General features: G+C 39.8%; 1 protein-coding gene across 3 annotated transcripts; it reads right to left on the minus strand.

Annotated features, from left to right (window-relative positions):
- Positions 1 to 5,123: 5,123 nt before the first annotated feature.
- LOC139218124 (potassium channel subfamily K member 2-like) lies at positions 5,124 to 27,086 on the minus strand. Of its 3 annotated transcripts, none has more exons than XM_070849675.1 (6): positions 26,883 to 27,086; positions 19,112 to 19,229; positions 12,939 to 13,099; positions 9,971 to 10,157; positions 8,181 to 8,323; positions 5,124 to 5,480 (listed from the first exon to the last, which is right to left on the minus strand). In XM_070849675.1, exons 1-6 carry the CDS (start codon positions 27,069 to 27,071, stop codon positions 5,124 to 5,126), a joined length of 1,155 nt encoding a protein of 384 aa, XP_070705776.1. In that variant the 5' UTR covers positions 27,072 to 27,086. The 3 variants fall into 3 exon arrangements, with proteins under 3 accessions (XP_070705776.1, XP_070705775.1, XP_070705774.1); XM_070849674.1 differs by having other exon boundaries at positions 9,962 to 10,157; XM_070849673.1 differs by having other exon boundaries at positions 8,181 to 8,329; positions 9,953 to 10,157.
- Positions 27,087 to 27,577: the final 491 nt, after the last annotated feature.

Consider the following 27,577-nt stretch of genomic DNA (forward strand, 5'->3'; position numbering starts at 1 on the left):
CAACAGCAAAACTTGAATGCTTACACATTACCAAATGATGGTGACTGTGCATGTTTAAACACTGATAAATCACCACTCCTGTGCCAACAATGTGCTCAAATCTGCTGGTCTTTTGTGCCTAATGTAAAGCCAGTCTGCACTTATCTCAGCAGTGAATCATGAAGGGCACAGAGTCAGGGCTTGTGTCCTCTCGGTGTAATGCAACATCTCAGGATGTGCTTATGGTCCTGTCTGTCTGTTGACGGGGAAGAGGCTGGGAGGTGACACGCAGTGTCACTCTATCTTTAGAGTGGTTCAGTAACCTGCCAGTTCGCATTAAGGAAAACTGTCACAGACCGTGATCACAGTAGGATTTGTCTTTATGTTGCAGACTGCATGTGGTATTCCTGTGTCTTGTACACAAAGTAGAGGGCGAACTGGAGGAAAGTTATCCAATTGTATAAACAGTACAAAGACAAATCCTCAGAGCAAAACATGGTTAAGATATGTAAATTAGTGTCAATACGGCGACTCATGAGTTGCAGCCCTCTTTGTCCACGCTGTGCTTGTGAGCCATGAGGAATATTTCATAACATGTGACTCAGATCAGTTTGTCAGCACTCATCCATTATCAGCCTCAGTCTGTCATTGCATTCATGTGATTACAACACCATTGTGTCTTTCATTATTGAGCTGCACAGACCAGCCGGATGCAGGCCGTTTATCTGGGAGAAATGCTGTATTTTTCCTCATGAAAAACAAAGGAAACTGGAAACTCAGATTGCTGCGACAATTCTAAAAACACTGCAGTGTAGAAATGTCATCCTTTTAATAATAAGTCTACTGATGTTCTGTAGCTTTCATGCTGTCTGCAAAAAAAGACAAAAACCGAGACGTGATTGATCCTACAAGCTAAGTATTGCATATGTAGCCACAGCAGTATTAAAACAATAAGAAAAATATAGATTTACACCATACTTTAATTTAATGTTTAAAGAATCTGAAAAACAATGACCGTCAGTGATTTTTTTTTTGCATATAAAAGATTTTATTCTAAACCTTCTGAAAAGTTTGTCATGAATTGAGGTGACATACCCACATTAACATACTGGAAACGCATGGTTTGCTGTGCTGTTATTAAAATCAAAGCACAGCCTGTGATCAAAGACAAATCTGATCCATAAACACTAGACGTAACATTTAAAGTAGCATGCAACACTTTTTTTTTTAAATGTGCATGTGTGTACTTGACCCCCCACATGTGTATTTGCATTTTTTTTCTTTTTACAGAAGGGCTTAATGGGAAATAAAGATTACAAAACAAACTTTTAGTTTGGTTTGCCTTGATATAACATGTCTCATTTAAAAATATTTTCATGCATACACTTGACCAAATCCAAACCAAAGTTTTGGTTTATGAAAAATGGACCTTGATGTCACTAAAGCACATTTTTATGAGGATTTTCTGAAACCACATGATAACACCGTTCTCTAATATCATGATAGATATGACTATCATCAGTACATAATCATATTTTATGGAATCTTGCTTCTTAAATAAATGAGGGCAAGTGGCCTTAAAATGCCTGTAGCATACCCACTGAGCTAATTAGACTTCTTTGCATTAATGAATCACAATGTTAAATCATGTGCTTTTACATTCATAATGAGGCTCATCTCGCCGTCATGAATGGATAGATACATTCAACATGCTTGAACTGGGATTTTGATGCAGCCACAGACTTAATTAAAAACTGTCACCCTGGGAGAAGAAGAGGACACCATGTGAGAATGCTTGTGTGGGTGTAAATTAAATGACATTTCTACAAACCCCAGTGCACACGCAGTCACACTTTTTTTTCCAAACGCACACTCACACACTCACTGTAAACACATGTATAATGCACATGTATCCTCACATATGGCCTTTCGTATTACATAACGCTCCTTCGACAACACACCATGACTTTCCCCAGCACTGACAGCTCGCCTCTCAGTGGCTGTCAATCACGCAGCCAACTGGGGAAAAAGCAATAGGACGACTTTTGGGGGCTTCGCTTTGAGCAGCTGGACTAAGGCTCGGATTGCTTTCCCCCAGGCAACTCCGCATTTATGTACTAGCTAGTCTTTCTTTCAGTGTATTGCCAGTCAGTATAATATACACCAAGTGTTGATGAAGTGTTTTGATTGCTTTTTAGAATCACAAAAAAAAAAACATAGTGGTATTTTTAGAAACAAAGATTAACTTTTCCTTATTTTTATCTTATTTTCCCTCAAAATTTCTTGGTGACTCCTCTTTGACTTGATTATACATGACAGCTGACCTTACAGTACAGTCAGTCAGGCTCTGCACAAATCTGTGCTCACGCGTAGAAAAACATTTCAAGAAAACCAGGAGATTCAGAACGGAAAAACACAGCAATCCTGTAACCTACTAATACTGTCCCACACTGGGTTGCACCAGCTATGCGTAAATCCATCACTAAGTTTGTGTGCAAGTCCTTCCCAGCTTCTTCACTTCACTTGAGTTGGACCATTAAAACTGTCTCAGCTCGAAGAGACTGCAATGAAACGGCGGCTGAGTGGTGTATTAAACTTCACTACCATTTTTTTGTAAATGTGGGTATTACTTAAATTATTCATGCGTGCATACAGATGTGTGTTTCAGAATTATTGGGAATGTTGAATGAGACGGAAATATCTGCTTTAACTGGGTATTTATTTGCCATTTATTTAAGTGTACTAGTGTTGAGTTTTTTAATGAGCTATATTGTGTCATTTCTGTGATATGTTGTTTAAAATCTTCCTCATGGACATCAACAATTTTTTGTTTTAGTCTTCATTCTAAAAAGGTCATATATACATACTGGGATCAAATATGTAGTAACAACTAATCGCTATAAGGCCAAGTTTGTTTGGTGCGACCTGTTTCAATTTAGTGTTGTATAAATCTCCACCTCCTCACTTATAAATAGGCTTAGTTTAAACTTACAAAGAGCTGGTGCACCCGAATTCGGCCATTTAGTTAAGGTACAAAATTATTCAGGATGTTAAGTTGCCCTGAAATGTACTGTAATGAAACACAAAACATACTCCTTTCCACCCAATAACCCATTAAATTATAGACATTTGGTATAGCAGACATGTAGACTTGTTTTGCCACATACGGCATACTGTCTTGTAAGTCACATTGTATTGTAAATGTATTTTAATGCTACAAACGGTAAAAAGCACTATCAAATGTATTGAGAATATTACAGCATACCTTGCTGGATCAAAGCACTGAATAACACTGTAAGACACACAATCCAAAACCATTCAGCTGAGAGACACCAGAACCTAAAATATCCTTGCATAATGTCATCTAAAACAATCCATCTTCATCCTTACAGAAACATCCTGAATTTTAAAAGAAAAATTTGAAAAAACGGGCCTGCTCAATGTGAAATTCAAATGTATATTCTGAATTATGAATCAAAATAAGATATCAATTGTGCCACCACGACATTCCCACCATTTTCATAATCTTCAATCAAAGCCACATCAGCTGCAGAGAGGCATTTATTTAAACCAATGCAACTCACAGACCTCTAAAGTCGTGATAATTTAGTCACTGCAGTGATATATAGCAAATAGAGGTTTCTGATGGTCTACATTCAGTATTGGCAAGACTTAAAAGGATCTCATCTTAATCAGCAGAGGAAATATTTTCTAATTTATATCTGAAGGAAGTAGTGATGAGAGCAGAAACGACGTGAAAAACAATAATGTAAAGATATAATATGCCTTACGCCCATAGAGCCTCCACTGCTACAGTACCATACATGGGCAGGATCTATTTCAACAAAAAAAAAAAAAAAAGACAATGTTGCACCAAGCTCTAGGTTTCACTTTCATGAAAAAAATATAACTGTGGCTTCAATTTCTGCAGGACAGAAACAGACAACCCTCCCGATCCTTTGATCAGACCGTATACCTCTGTGATTCCTCTGTCAGAAAAACAGGAGCATTACTTTGGTGTAGGGAAGAATGGGGTCTGATCAGTGAGCCTGGCACTGTGTGGTTAATGTAACTACCGCAACACTAAGGCTGGTAGCAAATGGCAAAATCACACTGGCAGACAGAAAGATGACATTTTCTCAGTTGTTAATTTCATCTCAAGAGACAGTTTCTCCTCTCGGTTACCATGCATACTGTGAATTCCTCTGAAAATGGCAACTCCTTCCATTTGCCTCCTCTTCATACTGTTTTTTTTTCCCAAGATGCCTTTACATGTATATATGTCTTTATCATAACTGTGCTCATATATAACAAGTGGGCAGACAGAGTCAATCTTTCGTCCATCACCATCCTTACATGTTCAGTGTGGCTTTAAGTAAGGCACAAGTGGATTATTCCTTAGGGTGGAAAGCTGAATGTCAGTCATGGAGAAACAAAAATATCGACATTCGTCTCTTTAGTGAGGGCTGACTGACCGGTGAACGCAAGGCATATAAATTCATATTGGAAGAAGAGTAAACTAAAAGTAAAAGCCACATTCCTTTGTGTTAGCAGACGTCTGCTGCCTCGTCAAGAACCAGAGTTCAATGTTGATTATGGAGTGTTTCAGCAGTGAGGATCCTCTTTATCTGATGCAGATTTCAGAGCTGATGAGAAATGAGCAGATATACATATATTGCTTCCAAAGTCTGATGAATATATTCATTTCTACGTGTTTACAGGGTCGTTTGAGCATATAAGAGAGGAAGATGTCCAGTGCGCTGCTACCTCAATATGGGTTGTCCTTCCTGCTCATGAGAGAAGTTAAACTCATGTTGATACAATCACTGGAGCATGCGTCTGATTTGGCTCATTCACTAGCGTAACTGTCGATCATCTTGGCACAGTCATAATGAAAAGAGGTCGGAATGAATGGAACCTGTGAGCTGACACACTACGAGTTTTAGTGTGAGTTTTAAGCATGCACATGGCTGCACAGAGCTTGACGATTGATCTGCGTTTAACTCTCAAGGTTTTCAATCGATGATCTGAGCACAATCCACTTGATGAATGCGCATGGGTACCTTATTATAGTTGCTCAATCAATGAGCTCCGCTACCAGTGTGTTTCACTCGGTTCCCTGAATCTCATTTTCAAGCTGATTCTCATTTCAGATTTTCGATGATGGCGATCTCCCGCCGGTCAGCATAGTCTGGGCTGAGGCCGTTCAGGTAGAGGCTGCCGTTCCTGGCCAAGGACCCGGTGACGGGACTGAGGGAGAGAGTCATGTTGTGATAAGCCTCTCTGTCCTCACACAGGTTGGCCGACAGCGTCCTCTTGCAAGGGGTCATTTCCTGGTTGATGGATGCGTTAATACCTAGCTCGGATGACAGCTTGCGCTTGATGGACGCAGCACGCTGGAACTTGTCATAGATGTCAACGCTGAGCCGCCTCCGGGTCTCTTTGAACTCTGCCGACACGTTGGCTGTCCACTCTGCTGCGTGAGCCCGAAACTCCCCAACCTGCAGGGAGATAATTAAGATTGATGCCTGCAGACGATGAAGCACAACCTGTTCCTCCCTTTAATGTCATAATAATATCCACACATGCTACATTGACACCTGTAGTGTAGAGAGGTTCAACTTCAGAAAATGTTGGCGTATTCAATGTTGTCTGGGGAGCATGTAAGCTTAACAAGCATATCAGAGGAAGTTAATGCAATCAGATTTTCAGGAAAGTATTAGTACCAATATATGCCAAAATCTTACAGGTGTTAAATGTAAAGCATATAAAATATGCAGTCTGGGAGTCAAAATACTGCTCCTTTTAAACTGCTAACCATCAGGAAACATGTTTATCCTTACATGCCTGTAGGACATGACAATATCTCAACCACAAATATTTATACACTATACAAGTGTGTTTATACCATCACATTTATATGAGGCCATGAAGTCCTGAAATCTACCTGTGGTTGAAACATTTTCACATCTATGTAGCAGTGCACAGTTTGAATTGGTTAAATAATGACCTATCATCCATGCCCGAAGGCCCTGTTGTCCATTTCTGAACGTATTCTGACAGAATAAGTTAATACAACTGACTGCATAAAAGTGAAAAACTCAAAAAATTATAATATATAATTATAAAATAATATAATACTTTCTTATTAATAAAAAAAAAAAACAATAATTAATGGAGGTCGCTCTTGAGACCATAAATGTCATGTCCATTAATCTATTCAGACAGCTCTTTAGCAGCTTTTGCCTTGAGCGTTCTTTCACATGTCTCGGCTGCTCTCCAGCTAGCGATGCTCATGAAAGAACACTGTAACCTTCATCTATTATTTGCAGTTAATGTTAATTTGTCATAGTAACTGCAGTTGTGCAGATTTAAACAATATTAATAATAATAGATGTGATGAGGTATAGTGAACGGTTACTCAAGTTTGTCATTTTGGTAGATGCGTTATTTCTTTAAATCTTTCTGCAAATATTTGTGAATTATGAGTGATTTCAGAAGAAGGGTTGTGTCCACACCTTACCCACTCATCACTTCACTGTTGAGGTTTATTCTTAACTTGACTGCAGGTGCCTCCAGCAATTGAAAAGAAATGTCCTCGGTGTGTGAGCAGTGCAAAACCTGGAGACTATATTTTGTATCTGGTAGACACAGTTTATTTGTTTATGGTCCTTGAGAGGCAATGTGGAGGAGAGGAATGATCACATAGTTGATTTCACCTTCATAATGCATTACTGTAGGTCTCCTTACTACACGCTGTTTAATTATGTATCAGGCTCTGAGGTGCGCTCATGTAAAGCGAACTTCTGAGAGCTCAAGTTAAAATTTATGGGGTGGTCTGTATGTGTGCGCATTAGCCAGACACACTAAAGAACAAACACTTGAGTACGTGCTTTCTCCTTCTTCTTATCACTTTCTCTGCATGATGGTCCTCACCCCCCTCCCACAAAACCCCCAACCTCCCACTGCAACCTTCTCCCTCACTAATGTATTCTTCTGTGGAGCTCACAGGGGCCACAACTGCACTGCTAATAATGCCAGTGCAAGGATTCCCACTGCACGCTTCCATTTAGCCCTCCCCTTTATATGTTTTATAAAGAAATAAAAGCCACATGTAGCTGGTTTATGCAGCATGGTGCATGTACACGGGGATGTGTGATTCTCTCTGTCCTTTTTACACGTAAATAATGAAACTGCCAGTACAGCAAGATATCTTATTACTCAGCAGCAGCCGCTGGAAGCACAGCAAACATTTAATCCAACCCTTGTACGAGATGGTATTTTCTCCAGAGGGATGCAGCCAGGATGGAGATTCATCACTTCAGATTTAAGGCTTAGAGGGTGAACTGGAAAACACTGTGAGGAATTACTCTGTCACCATGAGGGGAGATGGATGTGTGTGATGTGCAGTTTACTATAAATGTCCCCCCATCTGCAATATTTTGTTTGAGGCTAGGTAGGCTGGTGAGAGGGTGAGTAGGATCCACAATAAAGCAGCAGCACTGTTAAGTTGTCAAATTTATCTAGAGCTGCACTGCACAGCTATTCAAATATGAAAAACAAAATGTGCAACCCCTGCAGGTTTCCATCTCCTATAAACATGCATAATGCACCATGTTTGCCAGACTGAAGCACTAATTTAAAAGCCTCAGTTTGCTAAAACAAAGTGTTTGTTGGATCATCCAAGAGCTCCTGAAACCAACTTTTTGTAACTTTTTGAAACAGATAACATGCAAAGGTGTGATAGTACGCCATCATTTAGTAGATCAATAGAGATCAATGCTTAGAGAGATAAGAGATTTTTTTCATCTTTTATCTTTAGCATTATTGCAGTGCGGGGAATGCCAAATCACATGCTTAGTTCATCAGTATTTAAGACTATATGAGTCCTCTTCTTCAGTAAAAATGGCAAACAACGTGAGTCATAGGGCTGGTTGAGAACAATTACTTTGGGCTGAGAAACCTCTGGCCTCAAAGAAAATTGATCCGGACTGGTGGGTCTTAATAAAGAAACAAATTAAAAGTGTGAAAATTGGCTCCAGCAACAGAACATGAAGCTATTAAGGAGTGAGCTTTATCTCCCAACATCCTTCCCCCCTTTCTGTGATAAACCTCCAAGGTGAAATTCAGTTTTTCCTCCTTTCCTTCTCTCCCTTGGGTAACCCCTGATGTGACATAACTCACAGCACATCAGCACATACCTCCTCTTTAGTTTTCTTGGAGATGACCCGGAACCAGTCTCCAATCATACTGAGCACAGCAGCAAAGTACGCCAGGCCCACCAGGATCCAGAACCACACCACAGGCTTGTAGTAGTCCAGATACTCTGGACTCTCTGAACCACCTGCAGAACCAAAGACACAACCAGTGGATTAAACAAGCCTGATGCGTTAGTCTGGGTTACATGTGTTACTTACCAAACTGTTTCAACTATAAACATATGCGTATTCTGTAAATGCATAAATACAGTAAATTATTATAAATATAAATCTTAGAATTTGTGGATTTGTTGCACGTGCCATGCCAGTAATATAGAAAATAAGCTCCATTTAGTATTTTATGTTCTTTTTATAACTGGGAATGTTTGGTCAGTAAGATAAAAATAGACACAGGTCCTTAAAAACATGACAAAGACTGAGTTGGCACTAAACTGGACAGTTAGTGTCCAGTAAGCACTGAGAAAGTCCTGATGAGGGAGAAAAGTCATTGATCTGGAGGAAAGCTAACGGTGTGCTATGTAGTTATTGACCACAAATTGTGCTTTACAATGTCTTTACATCTGTGTCCCCATTTTGTTGGTATTGCATACACACATTTAAAAAATACTAACTAACTATACGTGTTATACGCTCATTGTATATTATCGCACTTATTACATGGCTTCAGAAAAAGATAAACCAATAATTTGATATAAAATATGGATTTAAAAAGGATTTTATTGAAAAAAAAAAAATACTTAATTGCTTTGGCTATCAGAGCTGCATCTATAGTAACAGTGTGCTATAAATAACAGACTGTAGAATGGCATAATTGACCAATCACAATCTAGTATTCAAAAAGGCCGTCTAATACAGCACCTAAGGCCATGCATGTTACATCAGATGCATGGACTCAGTCTGCCTTAACTTAATGAATAAGTCCATGTGCAAACATTACCTTCAAATGCTGTTTTGGCTTTGGCCAAGAGGTGAATCTGAAAAGAGTCCTCAATAAATCAACTGGCGTGACGCAGCACAGCAGTTAGATAACCATCCATTACACCACCAGTTTAACTAACCGCAGTCCAAGATGGTTAGTTTACTGCAACTTCTGAGGTTGGCACAGGTGGTGTAATCTGATCTATAATCATTAGGCCTGCTCGGGGAAGTTTAATCGAGTTAATCTGCTCTCAATTGTCTGTCAAGCAGGTAAAATCAAGTTACTACCTGCTTACACACACACACAGTAGGAGCACTAGGAGGAGCCAAAGGAGGCTGACATTTTTCAGAGATTACCTGTTTCATGAACTATTGTTTTGATTTAGTAAATTTCAACGAAAAGGACAAAAAATATTTTCATAAAAGTTACCAGCGGCAGCTCAGAGACTGGTGACATGTTTCAGTTTCACTGGAAATGGGATGGCTCTGATAGATGTGAATGAATATCTGCATTTTATGGGTTTTGTTAAAGGATTATGGTATCATTTGAGATTATTATGATTGTTTAATCTAATTTTAATGTGCTATCATAATCTGTGAGATTTAAATGAGTACAGATTTCTGGTTTAACAAATCAGTTGCATTAGAAAAATACAGAATACATATATCACAGTGCGAAGTACAGAATGTAATAGCAGCCAGGGGGAGGCTTGTCACTGCGGAGCACATCTGTTGAGTCAGACTCAGACTGAGGAATAACTCAACTATAAATACACAGATTCTAAACTGGGCATCAGATATAAAAATGAAAGATGGCCCATAAATCACAAAGAAAATGAAGTGACCTTTTTCACCAGCGACAAAGTCTCCGAAGCCGATCGTGGTCAGGGTGATGACGACAAAGTAGATGGACTCGAGCGTGCTCCAGCCCTCGATGTGCTTGAAGATGACGGCTGGCAGAGCCACGAAGATGAGACACCCGAACAGGATGAAGAGCAGCGTGGAGAAGACACGGATCTTTGTCTGACTGACTTTCCACTTCTGTAGAAAGTTAAAAGAATTGTTAATACAAAGAAGAGAGGATTTCCACATACACGAAATAAACATTTCAATGAAACCAGTGGGAATTAATTAAATACTCAGAGCTGGGGAGCGCAGAGTCTATGAATGCAAACGATATTCCTGAATCTTACTGGAGTTGCAGGTTCTGACTAGTGGTGTAATATAGTTTAATTGGCCAGCGTAAATACTGTTTCAGTTTATTCCACAGGCATCAATGATGTAGCACAAGACATTTCCTAAAATGACTTTAAAGGAAACACGTGAAAAACATGCTGCCTATTTCCGCTCTGCTTATTTTCCCACAGGCTTTGATTTCTTCCTTGCTCACTTCACATTGTGATGAGTTTCTTCCTTCGACCTCCTTCTAGGAATACATTTTCTGTTTTCCAACATCTCAAACGTCAGGCTGCCAAGCTCATGTGACGTAACTTTCGCTGTCAGATGGCACGCCCACTCGAGCTGAACAGAGGTGGCACATGACTTGACACGCCTCACATGTGCTGTAATATCGATGACTTACTGTATATTTCATATGCAGTCCTAATGGATTCATAACAGTTACAGTCCGTGCTATCAGCTGTAACTATGAGAATTTTAATTTGATGTGAGCACTGCAGTTACACAGTACATTAGGGTATATTCTACATGCTGCTATTTTTCTCTTCTGCCTTTACACTTGAGGTGACTGCTTTCAGCTGGTTCTCTGTGTATCGTGCCCTTTTCCCCTCTCCAGTTATGTAAGCCCAAAGCACAGCGCCTCTGAGGGAAAGTATAAAGAGCAGGCAGACCTCAGATCAGAGTCTGTGATGTCTGACGTCCTCGCTGAGCACAGTACAGTGGTATCCACTTTAAAGAGACCTTACAGGGCCAAATTAGCTGAGAACTCGGCATTAGAGTTTTCCAAAGGGACTTGTGAAGCTGAGATGGTTTCTCAGGCAGCATCTTCACTGCACAGCAGCTCCGGTCCATCTCTTCCTATTGTTTGAGCCAGCTGCCAACCTCTCTCCTCCTCCCCTGAGAGGGAAGCCACAGAGCCAGTAATGAATCAAAATCATAATGAACCTGTTGCTAGTAAGGATGTGGTTTCTTGAGAAGCTGCTACAATCAGAGCTTTTATACTGAAAATGGAGGCTGTAATACTGAAATCAGACAGGAGTGCTTTAATTAGCATTTCATCTGGCTTTTATTAGAATGCAGGATGTTTTTCAGTCCTACATATATGTGACTGCGGACAGATACAAAAGAACGTCCTATAAAAATGACCTCCGGTAGAAAATTTGAATGATCTTAGAATTATTAAATGAAATTAATTAAATGGAATTAATGAAATTATTTACTACAGCAAATAGAGAGACAAAATGCCACCAAAGTACTGTTTTTATCAACACAATGAGGAAATAATGTTAATGAATGTGTCTGGCAGGTTGCACAATGTTGGCTCTGAACATTATCGGCAAAATGACTGACAAGTAAAATTCACTGACAAAGTATTTAATTTGTTTTCCTTCATCTGTCAACAGAAGTCCTGCCTAACTGGAAAATAGATTAATATTTTCTCCTTTTGAATATCATAATACTTTACAGGAATTCAGGTGTTTTTTGTTTTCAAATTATGTTCTGATACTCTTACTTACTGTAACTATTGCTGACTTAAGACAAAAGACTAAAATTATGTTGCAATTTTATACACACTCGAACACCATAATAGATTAAATGCATGGGGACATTTAATCTATTCAAGACACATCTTTTCCTTGCTTGCACTTAAGATCTTACAGTTAATCTTCAATTACAAGATTATTCTTGATATATTTATTTATATGACATCTCTTATTGGTTGATTCGTTATGATCATTCCAGTGATCAATTAGCTGCACAATCCATTTGATAAATGATGCCAGATTTATAAGATATATATTTATAAGCTATATAAAGAATGTGTGGTTCTGGTAAGTAAAAAACAAAGAACAGATGTTAGTTTGTACTGTGAGAAGATAAAATGCTGCATTTAATTAGTCACTGACAGTCACTGCTGTGAGGTATCATCCTTATTGGCTTGTGCACTCAGCAGCTGTTTAATTGCTTTGGTTTTTCAGGGTGAGCCTTAGAGTTTCTAGGAGAAACTTAATGACTAACCACCAACCAGATTGCCCAGCAGAGTCCATTTATATTCTCTGTGTCCAACATGACTAATGGAGCCGTCTAACTGTGTGTTTTTCTCTGCATGAGTATAGTGTTTTTCCCTGAGTATGGACAGAAGTCAATGTGTAACTTGCTATGTAAAAGGTAAAAAACCCTACCATCATATTTCAGCGTGATGCATCGATTGTTGTGTGCTGGTAGTTTATTCCACTGACATTAAGAAATAAGATGGCGACACTCCAGTGAGTTCAGCCCAGCAAGCAACAAGAAACACCAAAACTTTTTTCAACATTTTGAAATATTTCTCCAAAACAAATGTAACTTAGTGATCTGGAACAAAATGTCTGCATGTTATATTGGTTTACACGGGTCTGTTTGACAGTACTCACTGCTGAAATCTGAGGAAAAAGCAAAACCTGCACTTTTGAATGTGAACCTACAGCTGTAGTGTTGAGGGCTTGTTGCAGCTTTAACCTTGCAGTTCATTATAGCAACAGCTCTGGCAATATAATTCTACAGCTGTTCCTGCTTTACCTGGATAATAAAGCTGTCAGATGTATAAATGACTCATTGCAAGCTGGTAAACATACACGAGGTGACAAAAACAAAGGAACTCACCACAATCATCTTCTCTACTTTGGCGATGCCCTTCCCGAAAATGGTCCCTAATTGATCCCCGACACCAGCCAATAAGAATCCAAATAGGGGAATCCCCAGGAGAGCGTAAATGATACAGAAGATCCGTCCACCTTCTGTGTGAGGAGAGATGTTCCCGAATCCTGACAGGAAGGAGACGCACGTGGTTAATTAGCTTATTAGCGGTTTCATTCAAAAGGGCGGTATAAATGTGCTGCAACACAGTAAGGTAGTTGTGTAGTAGTGTGCATGTTGTAGGCCCATGTTATGAGCAGGACATTGTAAATTCCTTGTCAATGTGTATTTTCTATTTGTTGCACAGTCTCATTAGACCATATTTCCAAAAGGAGTACAATCGGTTTGAAATAGGCTGAGCAGACAAGAAAACTTTTCACAAAGACTGACTGTGCTTTGACTTCACTGCAGACAGATGCAGCAGAATAACTTTTTTTTTAGAAAATCTCAGTAGTGAGAGGTGGAAGTCACGTAACAGCACTCTCTGACTCCATAATTCACACCCATAGTCCTCCTTTTCCAACTGGAAAAAAGCCCAGAAATGAACTGAACACCTAAAATGAAAAACACTGTGTGCTGTACATAGGCCTTCTCACACACACACACACACACACACACACACACACACGTGCACATACACGCACAGAAAAATGCACAAATGTGACTCCATCACTGGTTCTCAGCCTTTCATCTTCCCTCCAAACCCATCATCATATGCAGCAAGAAAAACTGACAGGTCTTCAATGTCTGAGCTTTATGTAAACTGGACCCACAAACATTCAACAACTTATGACTTTCATTATTTAATGTTTCATAACGGATTTGCATAAAAAACATCCACTTTTCTCAATCAATGGAGTCATTTGTCTCAGGATAGGACCTGCAGGGTGTCATCTAATGAGATTCTCACATTGGAGTAGGGTGACACTAAAATGTGAGTGAACTGCCAATCAGGTCTAACTAATTTCATGATGAGTTCAATGGGAGACAGGTTGCCGGATTATTTCCTGACGTCCCTGCAGAACAACTGAGAAGCTCTCTAATTAAACAGATTCATTCTTACATATAATCTCAGCTCATCTTTGAACGCTGTTACAATATTAGACATGAAAAGCAAGTTACGCTTGGCAAGCTCAAAGAGTTAGTGTCATTCTCTGGGGTTAAATGTTGGCTCTCTGAGACAAGTTGATTGTCCTTCAATTCAAATGCTTAAATTAGCATTTCTAAACAGATAAGCTGTTAGCTCTTTAGAGTTGTTAAAATTTGGGGGAAATGTGGATTTATATGTAATAGACATCCCAGACTGCACCGGTGAACATCCAGGGACTGGACATTGAGAGGGTGGAGACCCTCAAATACCTGGGTGTTCACCTCAACAACAAACTGGACTGGTCTCACAACACAGACGTCCTGTACAAGAAGGGCCAAAGTCGTCTCCACCTGCTGAGGAGACTGAGGTCCTTTGGAGTGTGCAGGACTCTGCTCAGGACTTTTTATGACTCTGTGGTGGCGTCTGCAGTCCTCTATGCAGTGGTCTGCTGGGGAGGAGGGAGCACAGAGAGGGACAGAAAGAGACTGAACAGGCTGGTCAGGAGGGCCGCTTCTGTCCTGGACTGCTCCCTGGACTCCATAGAGGAGGTGGGTGAGAGGAGGACACTAACAAAACTCAAGTCCATCATGGACAACCCCTCTCACCCCCTGCATGAGACTGTGGGGGCCCTCAGCAGCTCTTTCAGCAGCAGGCTGAGGCACCCACCCTGCAAGAAGGAACGCTACCGCAGGTCATTTCTCCCATCAGCCATCAGACTCTTTAACACCAGCATCACTGGCTGATGTTAATATACTGCCTACCATCCATGCCATTCCATTCCTGTAAATATCCTATGGTGTAAATATTTATTTCATTTCATCACAATCCATATATTTATATCTATATTTATATTTATATTTATATTTATATTTGCTATTTTTTGTCTTTTCTATTGCTTGTTCTTTCACTGTCCCTGTTTATATTGTTGCTGCTGTAACAAGAAAATTTCCCCCTATGGGGGATAAAATAAAGAAGTCTAAAGTCTAAAGTCTAATAGGCATAAGAAACATGTATTTCAGCATTTAGATGATGAAATGTTGAATATCAAATTTGGTTAATTACCAATAAGCTATTCAATTTGATTCACACTTGACTACAACATTACGTAGATGGGTTATACATTAACTAATTTCTAATACACACACACATATATATAATACTATAATAGAAAACTAAAATGTATGTTCAGCTGAAGGCAGCATGGTGGTGAGGTGGTTCATATTGTCACCTCACAGCAAGAAGGTTCCAGGTCAGAGGCTGCCAGTCTTTCTTGCGTGGGTTTTCTCTGGTTACTCTCTTGGTATATGACGGTCAGGTTAACTGGTGACTCTAAATTGCTCGTAGGTGTGAATGTGAGCATCAGTTGTCTGTCTCTATGTGCTGGCCCGCCTCTCATCAAATGTCAGCTGGGCTGACCCACGACCCTTACATGCAATTTAATGTTTCTGTCTTGTTTTTACTGTGTTTTATGTCCCTGTGAAGCACTTTGAATTGCCTTGTTTCTGAAAGGTGCTCTACAAACAAATTTCCCTTGCCTTGCCTTGCCTTAAGGATAAGCAGAACAGATAATGGATGGATGGATGTTGAGCTAAAGCCAGGACAAATGGACAAACCCATTTGTCCAGGCTCCACACTCACTGTATTCATGGCACTACAGACAAAGTGATGTAATGATCACACGCTGCAACCTGTCACGGTCTGTACTATCTCTTATAGGAACAAATGGGATTGCAGTGGACAATAAAAATGTAATGTCTTCATTCTAAACTCATTAAGTGATGCCAGGAGAGAAAATGGTAGCAAAACATTTAACTTCATTAGCTTTTATTAAAGGCACACAGTATTGGTTTTGCTTTTGGATTGTTTCATTTATGAAAAAAGTGCACTGAAACCCTGTTGTCTCATTGTTTTCACTATAAATTATAAGCCCCATAGTTAAACACATTAGGATGTTGCACTGGATAGATATAACATTCAGGTTCAAGAGGAAAGTATAAAGAGATGGTACTGTGACACATTGGTACTCACATGAAACACTAGAATAAAATAAGACACCTGTGGAATAATAATGATGTTTTTTTATGTACAAGCAACGAAGGATGATTCATTTGGGATCTGTTTTGATCTATACTATAGGAAGTTCTATAGGAAATGTGACTTTCTGCAGGAATAAAACAGTTGGAGAGACTAAACTAAGGAATCCCACAGGAATACTGTGAGATCAATTGTTGCTGCGCCTCTTTTACTCCCAGGAGAGGGGAGAAGAAGATAGGAGAGGCTACATATATAGAGTTTTTTTCAGGCCATTTTCTAGATAAAGTATATGGGTGAAAATAAGTGGGCGGAAAGATGTGTTGCCTCACTACTGCACATCCTATTACAGATCCCAAATTCAACCCCTTCTAGCACAATCAAGAAAAGCCAGGAGAGTATATGAAAGCTGAGAGAAGTGCAAACTGTATTGTCTCACACGCCTGCGGAATAAAATAAACCTTTCTGAATTTCTTTCCAATTTCTTTACAGGTTGGTCAGTAACAAAGAATTTACACAATGGCTTTAGGATCGCTTCTCTGAAATTTGATTTCGATGCATAGCAGCACTGGCCACAGAACATTTTGTACCAATGAGGCGAAGACAGCACAGCAATTACATGCTGTTTTCACCGACATTGCACTGAAGGTGAACCACCTGGGAGTGACGGCTCTGCAGCAAACTAAAGCTATGGAAAACTAAACTTCTCTGCTATGTACATTTCTGTGCACCTTCACCTCCTATTTCAGATATTTGAGTTTTCAATGAAGGCAAACAAAACTGTGTAAGCTACTCCAAACTAAATTAAACCACAGAGCTCTCCTGTCTTTCTGCTTCAGCAATCAAACTTCAGTCAATCTGCCTCTAATAACGAGCAAGATCGACTTCAGTAAATCACGACAGCAGTTGAGAGAAGAATGGAATTAACCTAATATGAGCAAAGGGAAAACTCACAGTGAAGATTTTACTCTGTGCCTACATGCATTTACCTTTTGAATAAAAAAGAGGGCAAAATCTAGATGTTGCAATGGAAACATTTACTGATGATGAGCTTTGACAGCATCCGGGAGATGTGAAATGAAGGCCAACAGCCCAACAAACAGAGAAGTTGATATGTTATGGTTTGCTGGGACAAGCCAGTTAAGGCTAGCTGTGTGTGTGTGTGTGTGTGTGTGTGTGTGTGTTTGTGAGTGTGTGCGCTGTTGCTGTGGCCAAATCATTGCAGTTGTGATGAACAGAGTTGCAAGCACAAGCCTGGTGCAGTGCAGCAAAACCTGGAAAAGGGGCTGGAGCGTGGTTACGGACAATAAGTGCAGTTTAATGCCAAAATATTCATCCAGATTGTATTTTGCTTACACATGATGGTCATTATTCTGAAAAACAAGCTCACTCATTTTCATACCAGGAAGCAAAATCAATTTATTTTTAACTCAAAGCATCTTAGTGCATTTTGTTGTCAGTAAATGAGCAGTGAATGAGATGTGAAACGGAGCCCAGGGAGCAGAAGTACCGGTCCACTTGGAAGAGCCAGATGAGCTGTCAGATGTGTATGTGTGTCTACTTGTACTTGCTACATAGTGAGGACCAAAAAAAAAGTTTTTAACCAACAGAGTGAGGACATTTTTGCCTGTCCTCACGACTTTAAATGGCTATTTTTAAGGTTAAGGTTAGAATAAGGCTTGGGTTAGGTTTTGCTTGAGGTTTGGGCTTCGGCATTTAATTGTGATGGCTACGGTTAGGGTAAGGAGCTGGGTAATGCATTATGTCAACGTGGGGTCCTCACAAGTATGGAAGCTCAAAAATGTGTGTGTGTGAGCTGTTCTGCTTTCCTGATTATCAAGCTTGTACAGCTGGAGGTGACAGAAGGAGCAGTGGGCTAAAAAACCTGATGGAAAAGGAAAGCGTACTGGAGTCTCAGGCTGTGCAAATGTGCTTACAGCCTGAGAGAGATGCCGGTTCCTTGATTGGATCGTACAGAAACCAAGAACAAACGAGCACAGGCCCTTAATAAACATATTCTTCTAATGTAGAGTCAGATCCCTTTAGGCTCTTTAAGCTACATTTCTTCTTCAGTTAAACAGCTTTTGATACAAAATCACCTCTGAAACACAAAAAAACTGCTGCAACATTGAGTCTATATGCACTGAAAGTCTGTACATGTGCCCAGATATCTGAGATTGTCTCCAATAGACACACATTAACTTTCTGATGTATTGCAACTTTCTACATTATTATTATTATATTGTAAGTTACAGTGTTAACCTCTGTAAGTGTAAGTGAAGATTAGCCATAGCGACACTTGAAAACTGGCAAATGAGGCCCAAAATGACTTCTTTCCGATTCATTCTTGAGTAGACACACTAGGCTCTAGCTTGGTTTAATTTGTGGCTTATGCAGATAAATGAAACAAGCTCTATTTTGTGTGAAACTGAAAGCAAGTGCAAAAATAATTGCCCTGATGGCTGACGGCCAATGTCAGGCTGTTGGGGAGAGTCTGCGTTCCTAGGTTTTACAGTGTCCTGCGTCCTCGGCACTAGTCGGACCCATATGCGCTACTTAGCTGTTGGATGCAGACTTTGCAGTGGATCAGACACAGGTGACGTGAGCCGACACACCAGTCAGCCTGCATCTCTGTTGGTTCTTTGATATTCGCTTAGTGTGTCTGGGCGTTTAGGGTGCAAGTGAGTTTTGCCAAATAATGTTTGCAATTTTGGTGACCAGTAGTCTGAGTGCAATCCAGGTGCAATGAAGCACAATGGAGAAGAGCAGTTGATGCTCGTTCTGAATTGGCAAGTGCAATTTCATGCCAAAACGGTCATCAAAACTGAATTGTACTTCTGCCGCCTTTGCGCATCAAAATGATAAATTGACTATGCTTATAAAGCCAGAAATGTTTCTACATTTTAAAAAGTACATTTTGTATGCATTTTCACAGCGCTGCATACAGTGAGTGTTGAGCATTGTCAACAGAAAGAAATGAGGAGAGATGAGCCGTGAAAGAGTCAGAAACTACCCTTACCGATCGTGGTGATAACCGTCCCAGCAAAGAAAAAGGAGGAGCTGATGTCCCAGAGGCTCGTCTGATTGGATGCATTTCCTGAAGGGTTCACACCTGCTCGGACTGCTGAAACCACTTGCTGAAGTGAAACAAAAACAAAAAAAATTAGCACATACAGCACTGGGTCCCAGTGAAAGTGTGGTATAAGGTGGGCTGAGCATAAGAAAATTTGTGGTGTACATCAGTTTTCTTGGGGAATAGATTACAGCCAAGATAAACATCCAGCAAAAACCAATTAAGAGTTATGAGAAATAATAAGGAACTGGTCTTTAATACTTGAGACTTCTGCAAAAATCTTCAGAGGTCATTTGTGCATCGATTTCTTTTGAACATTTATTTACAAATGATTTACACATTCTCAAAATGTTTCTTCAACTACGCATCTGCATATTTAATCTTTTTGAAGCTTTTTACACGTTTGGATTTACTGCTGAACTTTCTGAAGATCTTAATTTTAGCCCATAAATAATTCTGAGTCACTTTAGCCACACCTACGTCTTTAACAACACACACTGTTGTCAGCTATAGGGTCATGCAATGTAATAAGCATAAAGTTACAAGGTGCTTTCTAACATTTAAATTCAAGGTTATAGCCCAGTATGTTTGCATGAAATATGTACAGAAGCTGCATATTCGGCCACCTTCAGACAGCAGTCTGCCTGTTTTGAACATTTTACACATAATAATATAATGTTAATATGTGTAGCAAAATTCATGCTTTGTAAACAAGGCCAGTTTCCTTCTGTTGAAGGCACGTGGAAAAATAATAACCTTTAAGCATTTTGTTGATTGTCTATGTCGTGATAAAAAAAAAGACAATCTTGAGTAGAACCAGAAGGAGGTCGTGACTGTGGCTATGATGTGATACCAGCTGGGGCTGTATTGTGCCGATTAGTCTTGCCCAGGTGACTTTGAGTGTGTGTGTGTGTGTCACGAGCCCTTTAGACACGAGCCGGCTGTACGGGGCTGTACTCTCATGTCAGGAGACAAGAGTGGAGTGAAGCCACCAGCTGGAGGGAAAATGCACCACTGCATGACTTCTCACACCCACAATCACCCACATGTAGAGGTAGGAAGCAGTGGAGCTTAGAGACTCAAAGATGCGCATCAACACTACTGGTATACTGGGTTTGTACCATAAATTCACAATAAACTGTATACAATATTTATACATAACTGTAAATATTACATGGTTTGAGGCTTTAATCTCACACAACAATTGTCCAATCAGAGCATAGTTATTGTAATTAGAGACTAGACACAAGCTTTGGATTCAGATGTTAAAACTGTGCATAGCGCTCTGATACTGATACTTTGATTTTATTAACAGCAAAGCAGGAGAAAAACATTAAGAAACTGAGTAAATTGTGAGTTTATCTGCAAACAGTCTAACTGATTATCTTAGTGGTTACATCAAAGCCGACGGATCTGTCATTAATTACTACATTCATTTGTAGGCTTACAGATTATGTACAAAACAGAACTCATTTACTGCATAGCATATCCCCACTGTGAGTAATGGATGCTCCTATATGAGAGTTTAGGCTAACAGAGCGGCTCTGTCCTGCTCTTTCTTACATATGAGGAAGTCTGCACGCTAGCAACTGTTGCAACATTATCTGAGACAGAGATGCAATTACCAGAAACACTGGTTAGTCCTCACCCTAAAAGCCTTTTCTCTTGTAATGTTTTTGTCAGGACATTCAGTTTTAATCTCAGTCTCTTAGAATTCTATCAGGACTGTAGACATCAAGCGTCTTTAAGACATCTTTAACAGGGCTCTTGTTTTAAAACGAGCCAGCTGGAAACCTCACAGACTATGCTGGAGATGGTTTTCAACCAGCTCTTGAAGTTGTCGATAGCTGAATTAGCTTGCTAATTGACGCTCAATGGCGATTGTCATTTAAGCCCACAAAAGAGAAGCCTGCTTTTGTCTCAATCAGGAACACACACACTTCACTAGGAACCCTATTATCAGTGTAGACGGCATATAAAATGGAGGGCTTGACAGGCACATTGACAGTAAGTATAAAGTGTGAGGTTCAGCAACGGTCCATTTCTCTGAATGATGCATTAACCTGATCTCACCCAGTATTTTAAATCAGACTCTGTCAGTTCACTGCAGTGAGAGAAAAGCTTTCTTGACCCAAGTGGCTTCTGAGGATACAGAATCATTACTGAGACAAATGAAAGAGAAAAGCTTTGAGACCTCAGAGGGACAGGAGGCACTGCTACAAAGCCTATGTTCATAAATTGAAGTAGAATATTTCACTGGACTAAAGCTTTTATTCCCTTACGCATATGTGGGTTTTTATTTTCAGAGAGAGCAATAAAATTGATCCAAATCTTGGCTTGTTCTAGTGGGGGGAGTAAGCCATCTACCTCTTTTTGATGACCTCCATTATTTGTATATAATATCAATAAAACTTCAGGAACAAAGCAGTAATGCTACAATAATGATGTGCAGAGTCTAACACCTCCCGCGGTCCTCCTGAACCAGCACTGTCAGCTTTTTCAGAGTCTGTGCATGCACGCATGCACGCACGCACCCACACACACACACACACACACACACACACACACACACAGTTTAGGGTCACTGCAATGTCAGGGTCTTCTCTGCTGCAATTCGTCATCCTTGGTGAAACTAGGGGAGTTCTCATTAACCTACGACTGCTGAGTGTGATAAGGCAGAAAAGGTCGAGTGTGTGAAAGCTGAAATGGATAAATAATAGATTAGAAACTGATGTAACAGGCGCTAATGTAACACAAGAGTTAACATGAGATGACATGTCAGAAGGTGTGCAGATATGGGCTGATGGCAGCGAACGTTGTTGTGAGGAAGCTTTACAGGAACTGTGTTTGCTTCATTCAAAATACAATAAAAAGCACATTCTCTCCACTCGCCAGCCCAGTGTCCGGGAAATTCTATTCATACTGGCACCTCACAATGTGCTGATGTTAAGTCAGGAAAATAGCGTTCCCTATATTTAGTGACGTAGGGGGTGGCATCTAGTCACACACCTGAAGCCGTCAGCTATTTATTAACCATAGCCAAGGAGCCAAAATGCACACCTCCCAAATCTCAACAATGCATAGTTTGGACACGCAGGTCGAGCGAGCTGATTGGGTGATTCTTCCACGGTTTGTTCATGCTGTCACTGGAGTGACATTTCAATCCTGTTTCCTAATTTCTTTTCCATGTTTTTACATTGTGTTCAACACATTTTCATCCCGCTTGGAATTTTCCACATATTGCAGTGTTACAACCTGGAGTTCAAATTGATTTTATTGGGCTTGTGACTCAGGTGTGCCACTGTTTAACTGCTGTTTAATCTGCTAAGCCTGCCTGCTTGGCAGTAATGTTATTTAACATGAGATATTTACCCTCAACTTTATCCCTGATCTGTTAGATGAGCTCCTTATTTTTCATGATGCTGTTTGTTTAGTAAAGCTTTCTAAAAAACTCTGAGGCCTTTCATGGAATAGATGTGTTTATATTGAGATTAAATTGCACACAGTCAGATAGTTAAATAGTTGTTTCATAGCAAAGGGGATGAATATGCACATAACACTTTTCATATTTGTAATTGTAAATACTTTTGAAAACCATGTAATATTTCCCCTCCACTTCAAAAACTAGTTTGTGTTTTCATTGCAGTTGCAACAAGACAAAGTGCAGTGGAGGGTGAATACTAATATGAGGTTACATGCAGGCATTAAAGAAACACACAAGCGAGTTATTAAGCAGGAGGCTACTGTCGTATATTAACACTTTGGCTACAGCTTGTTTCGCTGCTACCAAAAATAGAACTGAGAACAAACCAAAAAAAAACCCCAAAACAATAGCCTCTAGCTTTGGAGTAAAAAGGTCCAAAAGACAAAACTGCTTTGGCTACACATATGCAGAGGATTCAAATGTAATCACAGACACAATAAACATAATGTCAAAAGGTGAACACAACAATATTCCAATGGTTTTATCTCCAATTTTGTTCAAATACGACAAAGGAGAGGGCTCAAAGATAAAATACTGAAAACCCTACATCTACAGTGCCTCTGAAAACATCATTTATCAGATAACACAATCAGACATGCTCTCCTTTGTTTCCCTGCCAAAATGGTCATATTAATTCACTGTCTTGGCGCTTAGCTGTGTGCATACTAAATGTGGCCATGGGAAATGATAAGACGGGTATATGTGAAGACCGCACTGGCTGAGCTAAACAGCTCAGAGAGATTGAATCGTCTGCGCTTTTTGACATCACTCACTTTTTTTAATTACTCCCTTTGAGAGCACATCTCTCTTCAATCCTCTGCTGACTGGCTTTTGATCAGAGGGAGCCTTCAGAGGTGTGTTTGTGTGTGTGTGTATGTACATAATTAAGCAAAAATGAGTGTGAGCCACCTGTATTGAAGCTGTTTATCAATAAATCATCTGAAGAGAAAGAGCTCCTTGACAGGCTGCTGAACTAATGGAAGCTACTGTCTGATGGACGGCTGGCAGAGCTGTTTGGTTGGTCTGCTGTCTAGTAAAAGCACAACAAATGCAAGGTTTTTGAGAGATATGCACTGGCTCACAATTAGCCCCATAGCTTTAGGAAAACATTAAAATGCCCCTTAATGCCTCCTACAGGCAACGTGCCCAGTTTTCATAAGTAAAGTAAAGTAAAGTCTTGGGCCAATACTGTAAGTAATTCAGCTCAGTTCTTTTCTGAAGTCAAAGACTGAGAAATTTGTCTTTGTGTGTAAAGTGCTCTGAGCAAAGGCTGATTCTGAAAGGTCAGTGACAGGAGGAGTCATACTTGCCCAAAAACAAATATTAAATTGGCTGAAAAGAGGACAGTTTGCTCTAACTTTTGGCTTTGCTGAGACTGAAGCCTGAGAGGGAGAACATCAGGGGTCGTACAGTACAAGAGATGCTAAAGGGGAGCAACACTTCTGTTCATCGCTTTTACCGCAGGTGATGTTCTTATTCAAAGACCACATCAACAAATAGATTTAACGTCATAGTTAACATGTTAGGATGCTGCACTAAACAAATACTACAACTGAGGTTGATCTAGTGTTGGTATGCGATGATCTGGTAGATATTTAAAAGTGAAACATTTTACCTCAGGATCACCACAATCATTAGCCTTCACCCTTAACTGACCACCAATGTCCAAGCGTGCAAAATCCGGGATCAACATTTTCAGAAAGAGTTGCTGACTTTTCTGCTACAAGAAAAGATGCAGCACACGCTTTCTTCTTGCAGAATCAACTGCTGCAATTGTTTGCTGCTTTTATTATTTCTGCTGCCTCCAACTTCAATGATTTCTAACAAGTTAAATGTTCTCAGCGCTGGCGAGGGCTACAGCAACAATTATGGTGACTGCGCTGTGCCAACTAATGGGCTGCCAACGGTAAGGAAAAATGAAGAGAGGAAATCAAAATTAAGTATCATTTGGTTCTAAGTATGAGTCTTTCTTAACAAGAAAGCAGCTTTGTAGCTATACACTTATTTCTACGGTAACATAAATAAAAGGGGATGGTTTGGATTGAGGACCTGCTCCCTTCTTTTGTCCAGGGTGCCACATTTATTTTATACAAGTTGTCTCCTGACAAGAGATCATCATGTATTAAGAGTCAGTCTGATTGACGATCTCAGTACAGACACATGAACTCAGCATCTTAAAGCCAAGTAATTGCCATCTGTTACCAGCCGTTCTTAATCGAAAACAGTCTCATTTACATACAGTAGGTGGGAACTGAACATTATTCAACAACAAATCCTCATCAGCTTTATTATGGTAAGAGCCCATACTGTCACTGAATGCTAACACAGACAATTCCTTGAGGAAAGTGGTAAAAGAGCTTTCAGATGTGTCTGAGTAAGTGAAACAGTCAAATGCACCTCTAATATCAGACCTAGAAGATGGAAAAGCTGATCTGATCCTGGTGAAATAAAGCCGTTACGCCTCAGGAAATATCCAATTAAACCCACAATATTTACATTTTACACTGGATAATGATGAATATGCATGAACAACATTTGGACAGTTCTCGGCTATGCTGTTCATACTGCGGCTCAGAGACACAACTGTGAGGAGAAAGAATTTAAACAGTATCTCGTTAAACCCATACCATTTTCCAATGATTAGCATGAGGCACGTGCCATTAATACACAAGCGCTTTCTCGTTACAGGGAGAGCTTCTTCATTATGAGAAACTACACTGATGGCTGAACATGTTGAATAGCAGTGGGAATAGTTGCTTCACTGGAGAACAAAATCTCACAGACGACTAACAGACTCACAAACTGCTGAAAATCCCACTCGATTTATTCAAATGACTTTGTCACTTGTCCTAAACATGAGGTTTTCTTGTTTTTATGAGAAAAAGTTTTTGTTAGAACATCTTTCTGTCCTTGTTAGAACAATAAAAGAGTTTTGAATCCCTGATCATTAAAATCCAATGCCTGAATGTGGGAGCAGAAACACATAAACTAACTATATGCAAAATTGCAAACAATCATTAAAATACTTGCTGGTGTGATATGATATAAATTACAGGCATCTCAATATATAAAATAAGTGTTTGACTCACACTCTGTATGGAACATTAGCATTTTTTGTTTTTCTTGCTTTGCATTCATTATTTATCCAGTGAGCTCGGAGGATGTTTTGGTATCAGGGAACACTTTTGATGCTGTAACCGAATCAGGGAAATGTTTCAGCAAGGGGCCAAAATTAGCAGCGGACAAATCAGAGACAAATCACTGTCCCCCGGGATTTAAAGACCTTTCAGCTGTGGCACATTAGAGAAGTAATCATCATCCACTGGTCCAATATGCCAGCTAGATTCCCCAAGAGGAAATGCTTTTCATCAACCCGGACAAGTCATGGTGATGCTGAGATCCACTAATCCATAAAGGAAGAGCCATGAAGTCAGTAGAGGTCTTTTATTAGAAGACTGTTCACTCAGTTGTGACATTTACAGTGTAGTGACTTTTTATTTTATCTTTATCTTCATCTCTTTATCGTACATGATTCATTTAGTTTAGTCTGCTTTATTTATTCATTTTTCTGTTTGAGATGTTCAGGCTTGATTTGTAGCAGCATTTCTGCAATTGTTTCCAGCCTGGAGCGACTAATAAACAGATAACCAGTTCACAGGCCCGGGGGCCTAAGGGGTCAGGCGGCCCCTAAACCAGAGCCTTTGTAAGAAGGGAGCACAGTGAAAATCAGGGATGTTGTATTTTAGTTTTATGAACCAATTTATTTGATTTTCACTTTCAATAGGCCCATTATTTTATAGAACAGTTTTAGAAGGAAATGGAAGCTTAGATCACGTGTTTGCAAAAAATGAGTCCTTCAAATTAAATGTGAAGAATACATTGTATGTAAATGCTCTTTAGAATGACTTATAGAAGTGTTTTCTGATGTGATTGCTGTTAAGTGATGTGTTTTATGAAGTGGGATTGCTAAGGTTTGGTTTGGTTTGGTTTAGGAACAAAACTAACTTGGTCAGGTTTGGAAAATTATCATGGTTTAGGTTCAGTGAAGAAGGTTTTTGAAACATTGTGGTTTAGGTTAAAATGATGACCTCGTTAAGGTTAGGGGGACCTGTGTCATCATGTTGTCAATAGTACAATACTAAACAGGTGGTTAAGGTTAGAGAACGACCTCACCAGGTCCTGCAGAAGAGAAAAGATCTGAATTATTAATACGATGTTGTTGCTTGCACCTACCTTGACCAAATCCTCCAGCTCAGAAGAGTTAACGCAGGCGTGCATGGCCAAGAAGTCCAGTTTTTCTGCAAGTATGGCCAGCTTTTGGGAGCTCTCATGAGGCTGCTCCAGAGCTCTGAACACCGTTGCACCAATAATGAGGTAAAGCACCACCAAGAAGAAGATGGCTGACACAGTTTTCCACCTCATGACAGTAGTCCGGGTGTCACACTCCTCATCATCTGGAGTGTTCAGCACCACCGGTTTGGCCGAGAACGACAGGCGAGGTTTGGAATTGTTGGCAGCAGACTTGGGGTCAAGAAGGTCAGGTGCGGCCACTGAGGAGACGGAAGTGATTAATGTGGATCAATTTCTTCTCATGACTAGAGACTCACCTGAGTCATATTTAGCCTTACACATTTGTCTCACCTCTGTCTTATCTCATGGTAAGGATTACAAAGCCTATCTATCTATCGAAAAAAGAGCAGCTATTTTGGTGGTTATTTTCTCAATGATTTAATAATAAAAACAGTATTCTGTCACTCAACTAATTGATTTATCCACTAATTGTTTCAGCTTTACATCTAATAATTGAATTTTACTTTATCCTTTAATGTTAATGGCTATTTAGAATACAATAAATGCTTACAAAGTTATTGCAAAATATTCTTAATATTCATACATCCAATAATAAACCAGCAGAACAGCAACTTTCC

Source organism: Pempheris klunzingeri, chromosome 18, assembly GCF_042242105.1.
Source record: "Pempheris klunzingeri isolate RE-2024b chromosome 18, fPemKlu1.hap1, whole genome shotgun sequence".
NCBI classification, from domain to species: domain Eukaryota; kingdom Metazoa; phylum Chordata; class Actinopteri; order Acropomatiformes; family Pempheridae; genus Pempheris; species Pempheris klunzingeri.